Source organism: Schistocerca piceifrons, chromosome 7 (assembly GCF_021461385.2).
Source record: "Schistocerca piceifrons isolate TAMUIC-IGC-003096 chromosome 7, iqSchPice1.1, whole genome shotgun sequence".
Lineage (NCBI taxonomy): Eukaryota > Metazoa > Arthropoda > Insecta > Orthoptera > Acrididae > Schistocerca > Schistocerca piceifrons.
In genome coordinates, this window is record NC_060144.1 from 215,339,156 (window position 1) to 215,357,040 (window position 17,885).

Consider the following 17,885-nt stretch of genomic DNA (forward strand, 5'->3'; position numbering starts at 1 on the left):
TCTTCTATCAACCCTATCTGGTACGGATCCCACACAGCTGAGCAGTATTCAAGCAGTGGGCGAACAAGCGTACTGTAACCTACTTCCTTTGTTTTCGGATTGCATTTCCTTAGGATTCTTCCAATGAACCTCAGTCTGGCATCTGCTTTACCGACGATCAACTTTATATGATCATTCCATTTTAAATCACTCCTAATGCGTACTTCCAGATAATTTATGGAATTAACTGCTTCCAGTTGCTGACCTGCTATTTTGTAGCTAAATGATAAGGATCTATTTTTCTATGTATTCGCAGCACATTACACTTGTCTACATTGAGATTCAATTACCATTCCCTGCACCATGCGTCAATTCGCTGCAGATCCTCCTGCATTTCACTGCAATTTTCCATTGTTACAACCTCTCGATATACCACAGCATCATCTGCAAAAAGCCTCAGTGAACTTCCGATGTCATCCACAAGGTCATTTATGTATATTGTTAATAGTGACGGTCCTACGACACTCCCCTGCGGCACACCTGAAATCACTCTTACTTCGGAAGACTTCTCTCCATTGAGAATGACATGCTGCGTTCTGTTGTCTAGGAACTCTTCAGTCCAGTCACAAATTGGTGTGATAGTCCATATGCTCTTACTTTGTTCGTTAAACGACTGTGGGGAACTGTATCGAACGCCTTGCGGAAGTCAAGAAACACAGCATCTACCTGTGAACCCGTGTTTATGGCCCTCTTGAGTCTCGTGGAACTGTTCAGGATTATGTCAGGAGACACAGCGTAGCTGTGGAAAGGACAAGTGTTTGGTAAGTGAGAGAACACGGCGTTATATTGATACGGACGTTTTATTGCTTGTACAGAGACGCAGAACTATTGCGGCCCGCTGTCGGCGGGCGACATGGGCAGCGAGGTGACGGGCAGCGCGAGCGGCGGCCGGGTGGCCCTGCGGCGCGTCCTGGTGAGCCGCAGCGGGCCGGGCTGCCCCCTGGCCACGTGCTGCGCCGCCTCGCGCCACCAGCGGCGCGCGTCCGCGCCCCTCCAGGCGCGCAGGTGTGCCTCCATGCGCGGGCACGTGACGGCGTCGCCCTCCAGGCCGACCACCGACCGCAGCAGCGAGGCGCGCGTCGGCCTGGCCAGCCGCTCCAGCTCCGCCGAGCTGCGCCGCCTCTTGCCGCTGCTGCCCTGCGACGCCACCGCCGCGGACGCAGCCGCCGACGCCGCCGCCTGCTCGCGCCGTCGCCGCCCGGCCGCCGACTTCTTGGCGCCCGCCGGAACGCCGAACAGCCCGCGCGACTCCGCTATGTCGATCATGTACTTGTTGTCGAGCCGGACCACCTCCTGTACACACAACCACCATCCATCCTTTGCACACCCTGTGCGGGTACGTATTCACGGACTCACTGTCTTAACAAGACCATTTAGCAAAGGCTCAAATCACTTTCACGGCACACAGCGACTGACGAAGACGCGCGTCATATCGAAAACGTACCATTATCAAGCGTGCTTCTAGAGAGAGGCTATTGAGATTTATAAAACCGTAATGCACTACTGGCCATTAAAACTGCTACACCTAGAAGATGACGTGCTACAGACGCGAAATTTTACCGACAGGAAGAAGATGCTGTGATATGCAAATGATTAGCTTTCCAGAGCATTCACTCAAGGTTGGCGCCGGTGGCGACATCTACAACGTGCTGACATGAGGAAAGTTTCCAACCGATTTCTGATACACAAACAGCAGCTGACCGGCGTTGCCTGGTGAAACGTTGTTGTGATGCCTCGTGTAAGGAGGAGAAATGCGCACCATCACGTTTCCCACTTTGATAAGTGTTGGATTGCAGCCTATCGCGATTTCGGTTTATCGTATCGCGACATTGCTGCTCGCGTTGGTCGAGATCCAATGACTGTTAGCAGAACATGGAATCGGTGGGTTCAGGAGGTTAATACGGAACGCCGTGCTGGATCCCAACGGCCTCGTTTCACTAGCAATCGAGATGACAGGCATCTTATCCGCATGGCTCTAACGGATCGTGCAGCCACGTCTCTATCCCTGAGTCAACAGATGGGGACGTTTGCGAGACAACGACCATCTGCACGAACAGTTCGACGACGTTCCCAGCAGCATGGACTATCAGCTAGGAGACCATGGCTGCCTACGGTCGCAGGTTCGAATGCTGCCGCGGGCATGGATGTGTGTGATGTCCTTAGATTAGTTAGGTTTAAGTAGTTCTAAGTTCTAGGGGACTGATACCTCAGAAGTTGAGTCCCATAGTGCTCTTAAAAAAAAAAAAGAAAAGAAAACCATGGCTGCAGTTACCCTTGACGCTGCGTCACAGACACGAGCGCCTGCGATGGTGTACTCAACGACGAACCTGGGTGCACGAATGGCAAAACGTAATTTTTTCGGATGAATTCATGTTCTTTTTACAGCATCATGATGGTCGCATCCATGTTTGGCGACAATGCCGCATCCGTGTTTGGCGACAATGCGGTGAACGCACATTGGAAGCGTGTGTTCGTCATTGCCATACTGGCGTATCACCCGGCGTGATGGTATGGGGTGCCATTGGTTACACGTCTCGGTCACCTCTTGTTCGCACTGACGGCACTTTGAACTGTGGTCCTTACATTTCAGATGTGTTACGACCCGTGGCTCTACACTTCATTCGATCCCTGCGAAACCCTACATTTCAGCAGGATAATGCACGACCGCATGTTGCAGGTCCTGTACGTGCCTTTCTGGATACGGAAAATGTTCGACTGCTGGCCTGGACAGCACATTCTCCAGATCTCTCACCAACTGAAAACGTCTGGTCAATGGTGGCCAAGCAACTGGCTTGTCACAATACGCCAGGCACTACTCTTGATGAACTGTGGTATCGTGTTGAAGCTGCATGGGCAGCTGTACTTGTACACGCCAGCCAAGCTCTGTTTGGCTCCATGCCCAGACGTATCAAGGCCGTTATTACGGCCAGAGGTGGTTGTTCTGGGTACTGATTTCTCAGGATCTATGCACCCAAATTGCGTGAAAATGTAATCACATGTCAGTTCTAGTATAATATATTTGTTCAATGAATACACGTTTACCATCTGCATTTCTTCTTGGTATAGCAATTTTAATGGCCATTAGTGAAGTTTTAACAGAAAAGAGGGGAAGGTGTCAATAGATAAAATATGGATGTCGATTCGCACCGACGGAATGACAATCGATTATTGTCAGTCGAGAATGTTGGCACTACCGCAGACAGTCTCATAGCCGCCGGCATGTGAAGCACTGTGGTGCCTTCTACAATGCCTATACATTCGGCACTCCCTCGAGTTTTGATTTAATTACAGGACCCACCAGCGGCACCTTCCATCTGCACGACTGCTGCTCCACTGTTTACAACCGTGCTGTCTAGCTAATTAACACACTAAAATACCTTTGACTAACCTTTCACCAGCAACTAACGTGGAAACCTCACCTACTATCCGTCTGACAGAAAGCCCACAACAGATTGAAACTACTAACTGGCCAAATATGTGGACTGCACCCAAACACTGTCCTCCACACATACAAATCCTAGTTCTGCCCCATCGTTTGCTATGAAAATGTTGCATGGGTCGCTCCACCCAAGTGCTTTAAGTCCCTCCAGATCCTCGAACGTCATGCTTTCTGCCTAGCTTTCCGCATCAGCTTATCTTCTACAACAAGGAATGTTTACCAGCTCATCAATTTCCAACCTCTCCTCCCTCACATTGAACACATCCGAATAAACTACACCATCCGCAAACTCGACTCCAACAACCCTACTGTGTCCCCTCTCTTTTCCAATCCTAGTGTGCTGCCACGCCTGTACCTACACATCACACCAACCCTCCACTAGCACACCCTCCACATCCTCTCCCAAAGAAATTTCAACTGTCTCCCTCTCTCCAACCACAGAATTTGCGCCAATTTTTGTATTACTCTTATTGTACAGGTCACGATTTCAATATCCCAAGTGCTAGAAGACGTTACTGCTCTTTGTACCTGTAGCCTGACGATTCTCAAACGGTTATGTAGGACTGTCACAACTACTGCCCATTCTGTCTGTGGTGAAAAAGCCTCCATCCATGAAAAATACATTCACGGAAAAGTGAGGATCGGCCACACATTACTGCACCACCCATTGACTCAACGCAACGCAGCATTCTTTTTGATACGGTCGAAGAAATAAGCAGTTAACTGCACAGTCTTTTCAAGATTTACAAGATGTTCTGGGGATGTTTGAAAGGATTTGTAACTCACTGCAGAGACAAGGGCAGTATTGCACCCAAAACGCGAGGACATAAGGTGGAGCACTTCCCTTAATAGATACGGCTGTACAGTAATTTGTAACGTGTAACCCGTTGAAGTAATATTGCATTTCCTAATAAAGTAGGGCATGGGTGAAATTTGAGGCCTATTAGATGAGGACTCGATCGAAAAGTTTGATTTTCGAATGGCTCTGAGCACTATGGGACTTAACATCTGAGGTCATCAGTCCCCTAGAACTTAGAACTACTTAAACCTAAGGACATCACAGACATCCATGCCCGAGGCAGGATTCGAACCTGCGACCGTAGCAGTTGCGCGGTTCCGGACTGAAGTGCCTAGAACCGCTCGACCACAACAGCCGGCAGTTTGATTTTCGGATACGTTTTACTGACTAGGACAATATTTCATACTGAAGCCAATGGCGGCGTGTAACCACACTTTCCACAGTTTAGGTTTTCACGGTGGGTATTAATTTCACTTAAAATTTCCAGGCCGACAGGCAGTGGTCGATATGTAAGACTTTCCTCAGACGTTTCATCTGCGGCTGCGAGAGATATGCACGGTGGTGAAGTGGCGAACTGCAGTCAGAACTCTTTTTTTTTTTCATTCGCTGTTATTTCATCCGCCCTCGCCCCATGTGGCTGGAGGAATGGGCTGACAGCGGTACAATCAGCCCACTCTTCAGCCAATAGATATTATTCTTTATCTCTGACGCTAAACACAAAACAAGGAGACATATTTACCATGAATTTAAAATTGTTTTAAAAGGTGATGTTCATAGGAGAACTAACTACCAAATCTGAATCCAACCCACCTTATTCGACCCCAAAGAGCTCCTCCTAGTCTTCTCCCCATACCCCCTTTTCCTCTTCCCTGACGCCTCCACCACCTTTTCTTTTCAAATTTGTAGATTCCAGTACCAGCTACATCTCTTTCCTTGTCGCCCACAGCCACCCCTGTCTCATCACCACCTCTTACTAGTCCTCTGACCTCTTCCCCACCAGTCTCCTATCTCTCTCCGTATCCACCTTTCTTTTCATCGCCGGCCGGTGTGGCCGTGCGGTTCTAGGCGCTTCAGTCTGGAACCACGTGACCTCTACGGTCGCAGGTTCGAATCCTGCCTCGGGCATGGATGTGTGTGATGTCCTTAGGTTAGTTAGGTTTAAGTAGTTCTAAGTTCTAGGGGACTGATGACCTTAGAAGTTAAGTCGCATAGTGCTCAGAGCCATTTGAACCATTTCTTTTCATCAACAATCCACCATCCGAGGGAAGGTCCTTTTCCAGTTTTAGTGAGACTGTACTGTGCTCCGTTTTTAATGGTCAGTGCTCCTTCTGTCGTGTTCAGTGTTTTTTAAGTGTTTAGTGTTCTTCGAGTGTTTTTAACTGTATTGTCTGTCCACACTTTCATCAATGGTGTTAAACTGCTCGTGAAGACAGTCTCCTATGAACATCACCTTTTAAAACAAGTTTAAATTCATGGTATATATGTCTCCTTGTTTGCCCGCATCTCGTGGTCGTGCGGTAGCGTTCTCGCTTCCCACGCCCGGGTTCCCGGGTTCGATTCCCGGCGGGGTCAGGGATTTTCTCTGCCTCGTGATGGCTGGGTGTTGTGTGCTGTCCTTAGGTTAGTTAGGTTTAAGTAGTTCTAAGTTCTAGGGGACTGATGACCATAGATGTTAAGTCCCATAGTGCTCAGAGCCATTTGAACCATTTTTTTGTCTCCTTGTTTTGTGTTTAGCATCAGAGATAAAGAATAATATCTATTGGCTGAAGAGTGGGCTGATTGTACAGCTGGCAGCCCACTCCTCCACCCACATGAGGCGAGGGGGGATGAAATAACAGTAAAAAAAAAAAAAAAAGAGTTCTGACTGCAGTTCGCCACTTCAACACCGTGGTTATCTCTCTGGCCGGCCGCGATGGCCCAGCGGTTCTATATGAATTTTCGTCATCCTCAGTAGATCAAAGGAAAATTTTAAATTCTTTCATTTTCTTTGGTAAATTTCGACAGAATCGTTTCTGGATCAGGATTCCTATAATGAATTGATACATTTACCCTTATCCATTATTCTTTAATATCTGTATCATAGTAACTGAAACACAATGTAGAATTCAGAGTGTGTAAAAGCAAATAACAAATTTTAATTAAAAACTAAAACGGCATGGTCGCGTTTCGACAGCTGTCAAAGTTTCAATCCCTTACAACCATATCTGAGTTTTTTTACTTCTGCGCCACTTCTAGAGAAGTATTGTTTCTAAAATTAAAATTATTAATATCTGAAACTTGTTCAATGTAAAATCTTCACCACTGAAATACGTGTGGCCTGATGAGCAAAACCAGTGCTAAAAGTTTTAAGCGAAAGTTTTTGGTATAATCGAAGCAAAAGACCTTTTGTGACAGGACTGTCCATGACCAATTAAATACCGTTCAGCAGTGCTATATAACACTGAGTAAACAATTATACATAACGGAAGCTACAACAATGACTCCAAGCGCTCTAAATTTCAGTCATTACCTCTCATCGCTGTCTTGCCTGTGGAGATCATTGGTAAAGTCGTCGTGCTTATTCCAACATTCCTTATGAAAGCAAAGATGTTTAGGTATGAGTTTATGGAACCCAAACATTATAATTTGTTTCTCCACTGTCTACAGAAATGCTTACAAGAGAGCACACAACAATGGGATTTTTGTAATTTTTTTATATTTATAATACATAAAGTTGAGAACTCAAACATCGATTTGCACAATCTCCAAGAGCAGTTCGACACGAATTAAGACATTCTCGAGAAAATCGATTTTTAAGTTTCTGAGCCACTTTAATTCACTAAAGGAAGGACAACTGCCGACGTGCCGCATAGTTCTATCGATACTGATGTTTGAGTCCTCAACACCACGTAGTGGCAGAATTTTCACCAGTCATACCAAGGTACAACAAATTATAATAAATCATTAAACTAGTTCACTTCTTTGCATAATATTAATTTCGTGAAAACCACACCTTATTAGTATTTAATTATCTAATTTCACATTTTATTGTAAAACCCGAGAAATGGGGAATAATATTTCACATATAAAAATTAGTCGTAAATGAATATCTAACAGCTTGAACAGGATGTTCGGAAATCTCCGTTACAAAGTTTTGTAGAGGGGAGTGCGTACGTAACACTTTGAATAGGAACCCATGTCCGGAAACGTACCGTTTCCGTGCTATATCAGTTTCGTAACATGTTTGTAACGCGACCACTTTTACAAGTACTTTGTTTGGCGTGAACCAGTACAACACTTGTTTTTACAGTTCCACTCACTAATAACCAAAGAAACAAAAAGAGAACTTAATTAGTTTTCACAAACACTCTTCCAATTCGGATGTTCGTTGTATTCTTGGAGTATCACAGTCACTCCTGCTGACGGTGAAGGTACCCATCTCTCGAAGCCGTTGTGTACTTGTGGTGCAAAGGGTATGCGATGGGTCGTACTTTGTGGAGGAATATCTTTATAAAGACAACTACCAACTATTCCATTACCGTGACTTTCGCCACATAGAAGGTTCTTGTCGGTGTATTCTGGAAACGTGTTTTCAACCATGCGCCTCTAACACTCACAGACGCGTGAATGAGGCTCGAACCACGTCAGGGAGGTAAGATAGACATTAAATGACATCAGCAGATCCGACATAACCATCCCCACTATGACTACCGTGTTGGATACCTACCTGTCGACTTGATTTTAAACAGCTGCAGCATTGGAAGGATACGTTTTCGGACATTGGTTCCTCTTCAAAATATTATGAACTTACTCCCCTCTACAAATCGAACTCGTTTATAACGGAAATTTCCGAGCACACTGTATATATTTCACGTACAAAATTTAGTTGTGAATGGCTTATAAAATTTTATGCTTTGCGTAAATTGCGTACGTGGTTAGCCTCGTCCTCACTGTCGACACCTGCACATGGATTGCCAACCGACTTGACGCACACAGTACATTTGCTCCAGCTCTATTCAAAGTAATCAAAACAATAAAGGCATTCATCGGCTTCTTTGAATTGACCACTACCGTTAGACGTAAATGAGGATGTTTTGGAGCTTCTCTTCTTAGTTATTGACGATGCAGATTTGGCTTTACACTTCTTGCATTCTTCTTCAGACTCTTTCTGGTACATGAACTAATTCAAGCTGCCTTTTTGCGGACTTAGGGCTATACGGCTTAGATTTCTTCTTAGTTTCTTCAACCTCTGCTTTTATTGTAAGGATAAGAGCTCAAAATAACTATTTTACCTGTATTTATTGACACCCTTTTGTTGTTCTTTGCTATTTTCGAAACAGGTAGTATGCTCTCTGGACGGGAAACTTGGAAACTACACACATCAAAAAACATTATGCATCACCTCGGTTCCAATAGTTTCGGAGCCTGTACAGAAAATTGGAATAGAGATCAACATAAACATCACTGCTCATGAAAACCACACATTGCATGTTGTACCACCAAACAGCGAGACCTTCAGAGGTGGTGGTCCAAATTGCTGTACACACCGGTACTTCTAATACCCAGTAGCACGTCCTCTTGCATTGATTCATGCCTGTATTTGTCGTGGCATACTATCCACAAGTTCATCAAGGCACTGTTGGTCGAGATTGTCCTACTCCTGAACGGAGATTCGGCGTAGATCCCTCAGAGTGATTGGTGGGTCACGTCGTCCATAAACAGCCCTTTTCAAACTATCCCAGACATGTCCGATAGGATTCATATCTGGATAAGATGCTGGCCACTCTAGTCGAGCAATGTCGTTATCCTGAAGGAAGTAGCCGGCCAGTGTGGCCGTGCGGTTCTAGGCGCTTCAGTCTGGAACCGCGTGACCGCTATGGTCGCAGGTTCGAATCCTGCCTCGGGCATGGATGTGTGTGATGTCCTTAGGTTAGTTAGGTTTAAGTAGTTCTAAGTTCTAGGGGACTGATGACCTCAGCTGTTAAGTCCCATAGTGCTCATAGCCATTCAGCCATTCAGCCTGAAGGAAGTAATTCACAAGATGCCCCCGATGGGGACGCGAATTGTCGTCCATGAACATGAATGTCTCGCCAGTATGCTGCCGATATGGTTGTACTATTGGTCGGAGGATGGCATTCACGTATTGTACAGCTGTTACGGCGCCTTCCATTACAACCACCGGTGTACGTCGGCTCCACATAATGTCACCCCAAAACAGCAAGGAACCTTGCTGCACTCGCTGGACAGTGTGTCTAAGGCGTTCAGCCTGAGCGGGTTGCGTCCAAAGACGTCTCCGTCGACTTTCTTGTTGAAGGCATATGCAATCCTCATCGGTGAAGAGAACGTGATGCCGATCCTGAGAGGTCCATTAGGCATGTTGTTGGGTCCATCTGTCCCGCTCTGCATGGTGTCATGGTTGCAAAGGTGGACCTCGCCATGGACGTCGGGAGTGAAGTTGCGCATCATGCAGCCTAATGCGCACAGTTTGAGTCGTAACACGACGTCTTGTGGCTGCACGAAAAGCATTAGTCAACATGGTGGCGTTGCTGTCAGGGTTCCTAATAATCCGTAGGTAGCGGTCATCCACTGCAATAGTAGCCCTTGGGAGGCCTGAACGAGGCATGTCATCGACAGTTCCTGTCTCTCTGTCTTTCCTCCATGTCCGAACAACATCGCTTTGGATCACTCCGAGACGCCTGGACACTTCTCTTGTTGAGAGCCCTTCCTGGCACAAAATAACAATGTGGACGCGATCGAACCGGTTTTTTACATCTTTGGGCGGGTTTAGTGACATCTGTAAACAGTCAAAGGAACTGTGTCTGCTATACAATATACACAGTCAGCGTTTATCTTCATGAGTTCTGGGAACCGTGGTGACGCAAAACTTTTTTTTATGTGTATATATTTTGAAGGTATTGCTATTCCATAAGGAGGCACGTTGCATGAGTGTGATGTGGGTGTTTCAGCTATGGAGGAGGTCCCAGTCCCGATGTGTTAGGTCCTGCTTAAGTTTTCTTTGGAGTTTGCAGCTCATTATCAGTGGTTGCTGATGGTAGGAAATCTTCAGTTCTAGAGACATTCCTCTCAACAGTCCATATTCTAGATTTTCGAAAACCATTAATAGCGTTTAACGTTGATGACTGCAAATGTGTACTGCCAAGCAAGGTAACAATTTCAAACAATGTGATCGTTTTTTTTCGGGATATGGTCTTAACTATTTATGAATTTTATCCTCGTAACACTTGCTAAGAGGTTTCATATAGGCTGTATTCAACTGCTAGACTCTATTAGAGGTTGGCAGCGGCAAACGCAAAAGTATAGTCCCGGTATTTCTTGCTAGCTCGATTAGTTCCAAATTTTTTGTGTGAGAGAATTCTCGTCAAGAGTGAGAAGACCTGGATTTTATTTATTCACCCATGTCGTGAATCTCTGATAGCGCACCGGTTGGGAGACCAGTCTGGAACTCCTGCCTCATCCGTTCCCTTCGAAGGACGTACATACTAAATGTGAGAAAGAAGATCGTCGCTGTCACAATATCACCTCTTTCAGCTGAGGTGAAAGTCCCCAATTTCCTACGCCGTTTCAGAGCATCTATTCTTCAGTGACATCTAGGGTTTGCTGATATTCCAGCCTCAACAAAATTGCTCTCATCGACAACACTAACCTGCAAATCAAAGAATTTGTCAATTGCTGATTTATTACAACATATAGCTTGAGCCACTGAAGTCGCTTCTGATTTCCGTAAACTCAGTGTTTCATGGAGTCGCAAAAATCTTCTTACCCACTACAATCATACTTTTCTGTCGTTGCCAAACTGAGTGAAGTAAATTGTTACGAACAGCCAATTCATAGGCTGATTCTCGAAGTTCGTTAATCGTTAGACTAAATATTTTTAGTTTGCATTATAGCCAAATACCCGACTAATTTAGCTTTTTATTGTAAAGTAAAAACATAATTAAACAGGCCACTGCTTTTTTTGATACAACAATCTTTGTTTTCACATTTTGTCTTCGCATAACAGTCTGATGAGGTGTGAGGAAAGTTGAACTGAGCTGCTGCATTCTTATAGTCCATTCTTCCAGTTATTACAACTGATACAGCCTCTTGCATGGATATAAATAATATTTGAACTACGTAAAAATGGTGCTTAGCATACAATCAAGAGAATGGTAATGATTTAGTTTAACTGTAACTAACCAATATTTAGTTATTTATGAGATATTAACATCTGCGTATTGCGGTTACACGCAAGAAAAGCACTTGAAACAAGATGCAGGAACACTGCGCGTAATGGCGTCGATGCATTGTTCGATACTTCGCCTCAGCCTCTCGATATGGTTCTAACAATATCTGAGAGATAGCACATATGAAAGAAACGCCGTTGCTCCGTTATGCTTCACTAACCTGTTCAGCCACAGGCTTCTCTGCCTTAAAAAAAAAAAAAAAAAAAAAAAAAAAAGAAGAAGACTGCCAAGTGGTCTCCTTGTTATAATTATTATAATTAGTAGCAAAGAGTTACCTTTCTCTGGAGGACGGCCAGATAGCAACCCTCTTCTTCGAAGTTATGGTGATCTTCGCCATTGGGGCCCATATCAGGGAGTGTACCTACTTCGAACAGATCGCAGGGTGGCACCTGAAAGCAAGGAAAAGTGATCCTCGTTTTTTCTTGCAAAACACTGGGTTGTGTTTCGAATCTACCATTCTGTACGATGAAAGGTTCATTTTTTAGATAAAGTATTCTTCCTCTATGTTTTATATGTTACACATTGACAAGCATCGTGAAAGAGAAGCTGGCCAAGGTCTCGTGAAAGGAAAATATTAGCATTTCTTATGTTTATCCTTTATTTTATAACATAGGCATAATAAAAGTTAAGAAATGATTCTCAAAGTGCGATTATGGTTCTGCATCAGCTGTAGAATATTTCAGAGCAAATTAAAATGTGTGTCGGACCCGGACACGAAACGGCTTTTCTCCTTTCGCAAGAGGTCTCCTGAACAGCCGGCTGCTGTGACCGAGCGGTTCTAGGTGCTTCAGTCCGGAACCGCGCTGCTGCTACGGTCGCAGGTTCGAATCCTGCCTCTGGTATGGGTGTGTGTCATGCCCTTAGGATAGTTAGGTTTAAGCAGCTCTAAGTCTAGGGGACTGATGACAAATTTTCTTTTGTTCTGAAATATGCTACAGATGATGCGGAACCATAATCACAATTTTTTAATTAAAATGCGGCTGTTGATCGTCAATGCAGTGTCTGTTCCTTCGGACATCTAAGCAACTTTGCTTAGAACTGTATAGTTCAACAGCGACACTGCACTGTCGTACAGTAATAAAAGTTACAGAAACTCAGAGTCACTGATAGTTGAGACGCAGTAGTCAGATTAAATGGATGACTAAGTTATCTGAAGTCTAAATAACAGATTCCTGGTTACTAATAAATAAATCTTCTACACAGGAATATTAATGAGCTAATTACTGGTATCAGCAAAGCTCATAGTCACTCACTCAATGGGCAGGCGGGAGCGCACGTTATTGAATTAAAACAAAAGGATCCTGTGTAGTAGAAAGTGGTATGATTTTGCAACTACACTCCTGGAAATGGAAAAAAGAACACATTGACACCGGTGTGTCAGACCCACCATACTTGCTCCGGACACTGCGAGAGGGCTGTACAAGCAATGATCACACGCACGGCACAGCGGACACACCAGGAACCGCGGTGTTGGCCGTCGAATGGCGCTAGCTGCGCAGCATTTGTGCACCGCCGCCGTCAGTGTCAGCCAGTTTGCCGTGGCATACGGAGCTCCATCGCAGTCTTTAACACTGGTAGCATGCCGCGACAGCGTGGACGTGAACCGTATGTGCAGTTGACGGACTTTGAGCGAGGGCGTATAGTGGGCATGCGGGAGGCCGGGTGGACGTACCGCCGAATTGCTCAACACGTGGGGCGTGAGGTCTCCACAGTACATCGATGTTGTCGCCAGTGGTCGGCGGAAGGTGCACGTGCCCGTCGACCTGGGACCGGACCGCAGCGACGCATGGATGCACGCCAAGACCGTAGGATCCTACGCAGTGCCGTAGGGGACCGCACCGCCACTTCCCAGCAAATTAGGGACACTGTTGCTCCTGGGGTATCGGCGAGGACCATTCGCAACCGTCTCCATGAAGCTGGGCTACGGTCCCGCACACCGTTAGGCCGTCTTCCGCTCACGCCCCAACATCGTGCAGCCCGCCTCCAGTGGTGCCGCGACAGGCGTGAATGGAGGGACGAATGGAGACGTGTCGTCTTCAGCGATGAGAGTCGCTTCTGCCTTGGTGCCAATGATGGTCGTATGCGTGTTTGGCGCCGTGCAGGTGACTACTCTACTACTACTTGTACTTATGATTGAGGGTGAATTGAAGGCGATTGGGGTAGAATGTTTTTCACAAATTTATTTCTATCCACCAAATGAATTATGAAGAACTTTCGCACTTCTTCCCAACATAACTTACACGAAATGTTCAGCAAAAAGCGTTGACTACACAAGAGCCAAGGCCCACCTGGAGGTCCTGGAAGAGGTGGTCTGGGGGCGGCACCCCGGGCTGCAGGGGCCTCCCACGCTCCTCGGCGTGCCGCTCCAGCGCCGCGTGGTTCACCTCGCGCACCAGCCTCGATACCATGTCACTGTTCTCCGCAGCCACGATAGAGTGCGTCTCGTACAGCACCACCTGGATCTGTAACGCCATACACGATCTCGTGACATAATCAACTATTGGTATCTGTGTACAGAAGACCAAGTGGTACGAGTGGGACAGAGAAAATGCAGCTGTCTTCTAAGATATAGTACGGAAGGTGGGGGAGGGGGAGAGACTACAGCTGCCTCGGTGGAGACACTACCATTTCACTCGATATGACGCGTGAGCTGTAAGGCTTGTGTGTTTGGTTGGAGCAATATAATTTTCTTAATTCTGAATCCCGAAGACTGCACAACCTATTTTCAGAAATCACTTCAACGTTGCTCATCTACATCTACATCTACATGGATACTCCACAAATCACATTTAAGTACCTGGCATAGGGTTCATCGAACCACCTGCACAATTCTCTATTATTCCAATCTCGTATAGAGCGCGGGAAGAATGAACACCTATATCTTTCTGTACGAGCTCTGATGTCCCTTATTTTATGTTGGTGATCGTTCCTCCCTATGTAAGTCGGCGTCAAAAAAATATTTTCGCATTCGGAGGAGAAAGTTGGTGATTGGAATTTCGTGAGAAGATTCCGTCGCAACGAAAACCGCCTTTCTTTTAATGACGTCCATCCTAAATCCTATATCATTTCTGTGACACTCTCGCTATTTCGCGATAATACAAAACGTGCTGCCTTTCTTTGAACTTTTTCGATGTACTCCGTCAGTCCTACCCAGTAAGGATACCACACCGCGCAGAAGTATTCTAAAAGAGGACGGACAAGCGTAGTGTAGGCAGTCTCCTTAGTAGGTCTGTTACATTTTCTAAGCATCCTGCCAATTAAATTCAGTCTTTGGTTAGCCTTCCCCACAACATTTTCTGTGTGTTCCTTCCAATTTAAATTGTTCGTAATTGTAATACCTAGGTATTTAGTTGAATTTACGGCCTTTAGATTTGACTGATTTATCGTGTAACCGACGTTTAACGAGTTCCTTTTAGCACTCATATGGATGACCTCAGATTTTTCGTTATTTAAGGTCAACTGCCACTTTTCGCACCATTCCGATATTTCTTCTAAATCGTTTTGCAGTTTGTTTTGATCTTCTGATGACTTTATTAGTCGATAAACGACAGCGTCATCTGCAAAGAACCGAAGACGGCTGCTCAGATTGTCTCCCAAATCGTTTATATACATAAGGAACAGCAAAGGGCCTATAACACTACCTTGGGGAACGCCACAGATCACTTCTGTTTTATTGGATGACTTTCCATCAGTTACTACGAACTGTGACCTCTCTGACAGGAAATCACAGATCCAATCACATAACTGAGACGATATTCCATAAGCACACAATTTCACTATGAGCCGCTTGTGTGGTACAGTGTCAAAAGCCTTCTGGAAATCAAGAAATACGGAATTGTTTTTGCCTCATGTCGTCCGACATTCTGGAAGAGCAATAGAGTGAAAGATACCTGTCGTCACCCGAACGCCCGAAACCGTGGAAGAGATGAGACAGGAAGTTCTTGCTGGTTAGTGAAGTACTACGCACTGCCATGTAAGTCTTCGTTGTGACCAGTGATCTCTATTGTAGCTGGATGTAGAACTCTGGTCCCTGAGCATACAACTGTAGCGTGACTGCAGATTCCTGTCATCTTCATCATTCGCCCTCTTGTAGTAAGGCAAAACATTTCCATCGATGGCAACGTGATTAAGAAAAATTTACCCAGTCAGATTATAAACCTGACGTCATGGGCTATAACAGTGGGAGAAGCAGCGAATTGTCAGATCAGCTTGAGATTGCAATACTTCATTAAAAGACGCTCACACATCCACAATAATTGCTACTTTCATCTGACTTACGCATTTCGCAATATCTCTCGTAGTTTTGTTCCCGCAAATTGTAACAGGAAACTGTTACGTGTGCATTGTATCTCTGCTGTGCATATTACGCAGAAAATTGACAATCATTTCCGGAGTCTGTTGTCTGTCACTTTGTCGAAGTAGACCACATGCAGTCCCCGTAAGAGCAGATACTTTATTTTACCCATTATGGTTAGAGAACACCGGAGCGGTCTCGTAAAATACGCTGTAAGAAATACTGCAACCGCCACAAGTTATTTTAGAAAAACATTTGTTGTATGTGTCCCCAGATAAGTCTTCGTTGCTCATAGAGGTTCAGTTCGAAGCGGGACTCATCTCTGAAGAACATTCTGCTTCAGTGAATGAGACTGCATGCCTAAGACGAGTTTGGAGATGGCCTGGGCACCGGTGGGATAACAACCAGACTGTCGCCCGCTATCCGGTTCCACAACCAGGAATGACGGTCTGGGGTGCCATTTCATTTCATAGCAGGACCCCTTCGGTTGCCATCCGCAGCACCATTCTAGCACAACGGTTCGTCGACGATATTATATGCCCCGTTTTGTTACCCTCCATGGAAAACCATCTCGGGCCTACATTTCAACAAGAAAAAAAAATGGTTCAAATGGCTTTAAGCACTATGGGACTTAACATCTCAGGTCATCAGTCCCCTAGAACTTAGAACTACTTAAACCTAACTAACCTAAGGACATCACACACATCCATGCCCGAGGCAGGATCCGAACCTGTGACCGTAGCAGTAGTGCGGTTCTGGACTGAATCGCCTAGAACCGCTCGGCCACCACGGCCGGACATTTCAACCAGATGATGTCCGCCAGCAGTCAGCGAGAGTTTCTGTTGCCTGCATTCGTGCTTGCCAAACCCTACTTTGAGCAGCAAGGTCAAAGGATCTTTCTCTAATTGCGACCATCCAGGTCGGGGATTTGAAGATCTAACGTTCTTATTAGACAGATCTTGTAAGGTATCCATTACGAAGTCATTAAACAACTCTCTCAGCCAATAACACGCAGGCCGATACTCGTAACCGCTCGCGTAAGAGCCACAGGTGGACCAACGCGTTACTGACTAGCTCAATTTGTGAAGCTCTTTCTTTTAAATACTTAAATCACTCATTTCTTCTGAAATTTTATTTATTTGTTTGTGCACCACATCTACCAGTTTCCGTCCCACTCGGATAATTCCTTCGTGGTGAGTCGTTTCTTTATTTTTTTATATTATTTTTAGAGAGTATTTATTTTATTGCACTCTTTTGCAGCCCATGTCGTTTGTTTCGGCAACGTAAGAATCAATTTTCTGATCGACCTGTCAACGTCCAGTTCACACAAGATTTTTGAAATGATGCAGCAGAATTATACTGCCTTACTGAAAAGTGAAGCACTGAGAAGACATTGTTGGATGTCACTACAACTTCGTACATGTACAGTCGGTGGCAGAGTTCGGGTGTCACCTCGCCTTGTCTTTATGCTGAACTGCACAGTTTTACTGTCTCTGATACAGTATAACGTGCGAGGCGACAAATTGCTACCAACGTATTGTCTACAGGAGTGAAGTCGAAAAACTATCTGAGCATTGTTAGACTGCTTTAGATAATTTGGGAGAATATATTGTTGCTGAGTAATTTACCTCTTACATTTATTTGTTGTGTTCGTATAGTAGCGACAAATCACTATTTATCAGGAACTGAACTAATAGATATGAAACAGAGTATCCGGAATTGTCACGAATTAGCAGGATAATATACCCTTTTGCCTTCGAAAAGATCTGTGTCTACGTTCAGACCACAGTCATACTGAAGCAGCCTTACAGAAAGTAGTATCACAAAAGTACGCAAATGTAGTAGTATGGTTAGATACGTAAAATCCATTAACCAAATCACGTAGCGCCACAATTAAGTCAATACAGTTGACAGAAGCGGAAGGAGCAGGCATTAACGAGTGTGCGATTCTCCAAGTTCTTAACCTACAGATCTACAGGGTACAGAATCAAAGTAGCGTCAAAACTTTACTTTATATCTGCCTGCTAGCGGCTCTTTCACACAAGAGAAACAGATCTTGGTTGGTTGGTTGATTTGGGGGAGGAGACCAAA

General features: G+C 45.1%; 1 protein-coding gene across 1 annotated transcript in view; it reads right to left on the bottom strand.

The window, feature by feature from the left end:
• Positions 1-864: 864 nt before the first annotated feature.
• The window catches only part of LOC124805558 (putative methyltransferase NSUN7), a 159,669-nt gene continuing 142,648 nt past the window's right edge, over positions 865-17,885 (bottom strand). The window contains exons 8-11 of the mRNA XM_047266125.1: positions 13,789-13,962; positions 11,776-11,889; positions 1,211-1,332; positions 865-1,030 (exon numbers count right to left, since the gene is read on the bottom strand). Coding sequence (XP_047122081.1) covers positions 865-1,030; positions 1,211-1,332; positions 11,776-11,889; positions 13,789-13,962 — 576 coding nt within the window. The remainder of the gene's footprint in view (positions 1,031-1,210; positions 1,333-11,775; positions 11,890-13,788; positions 13,963-17,885) is intronic.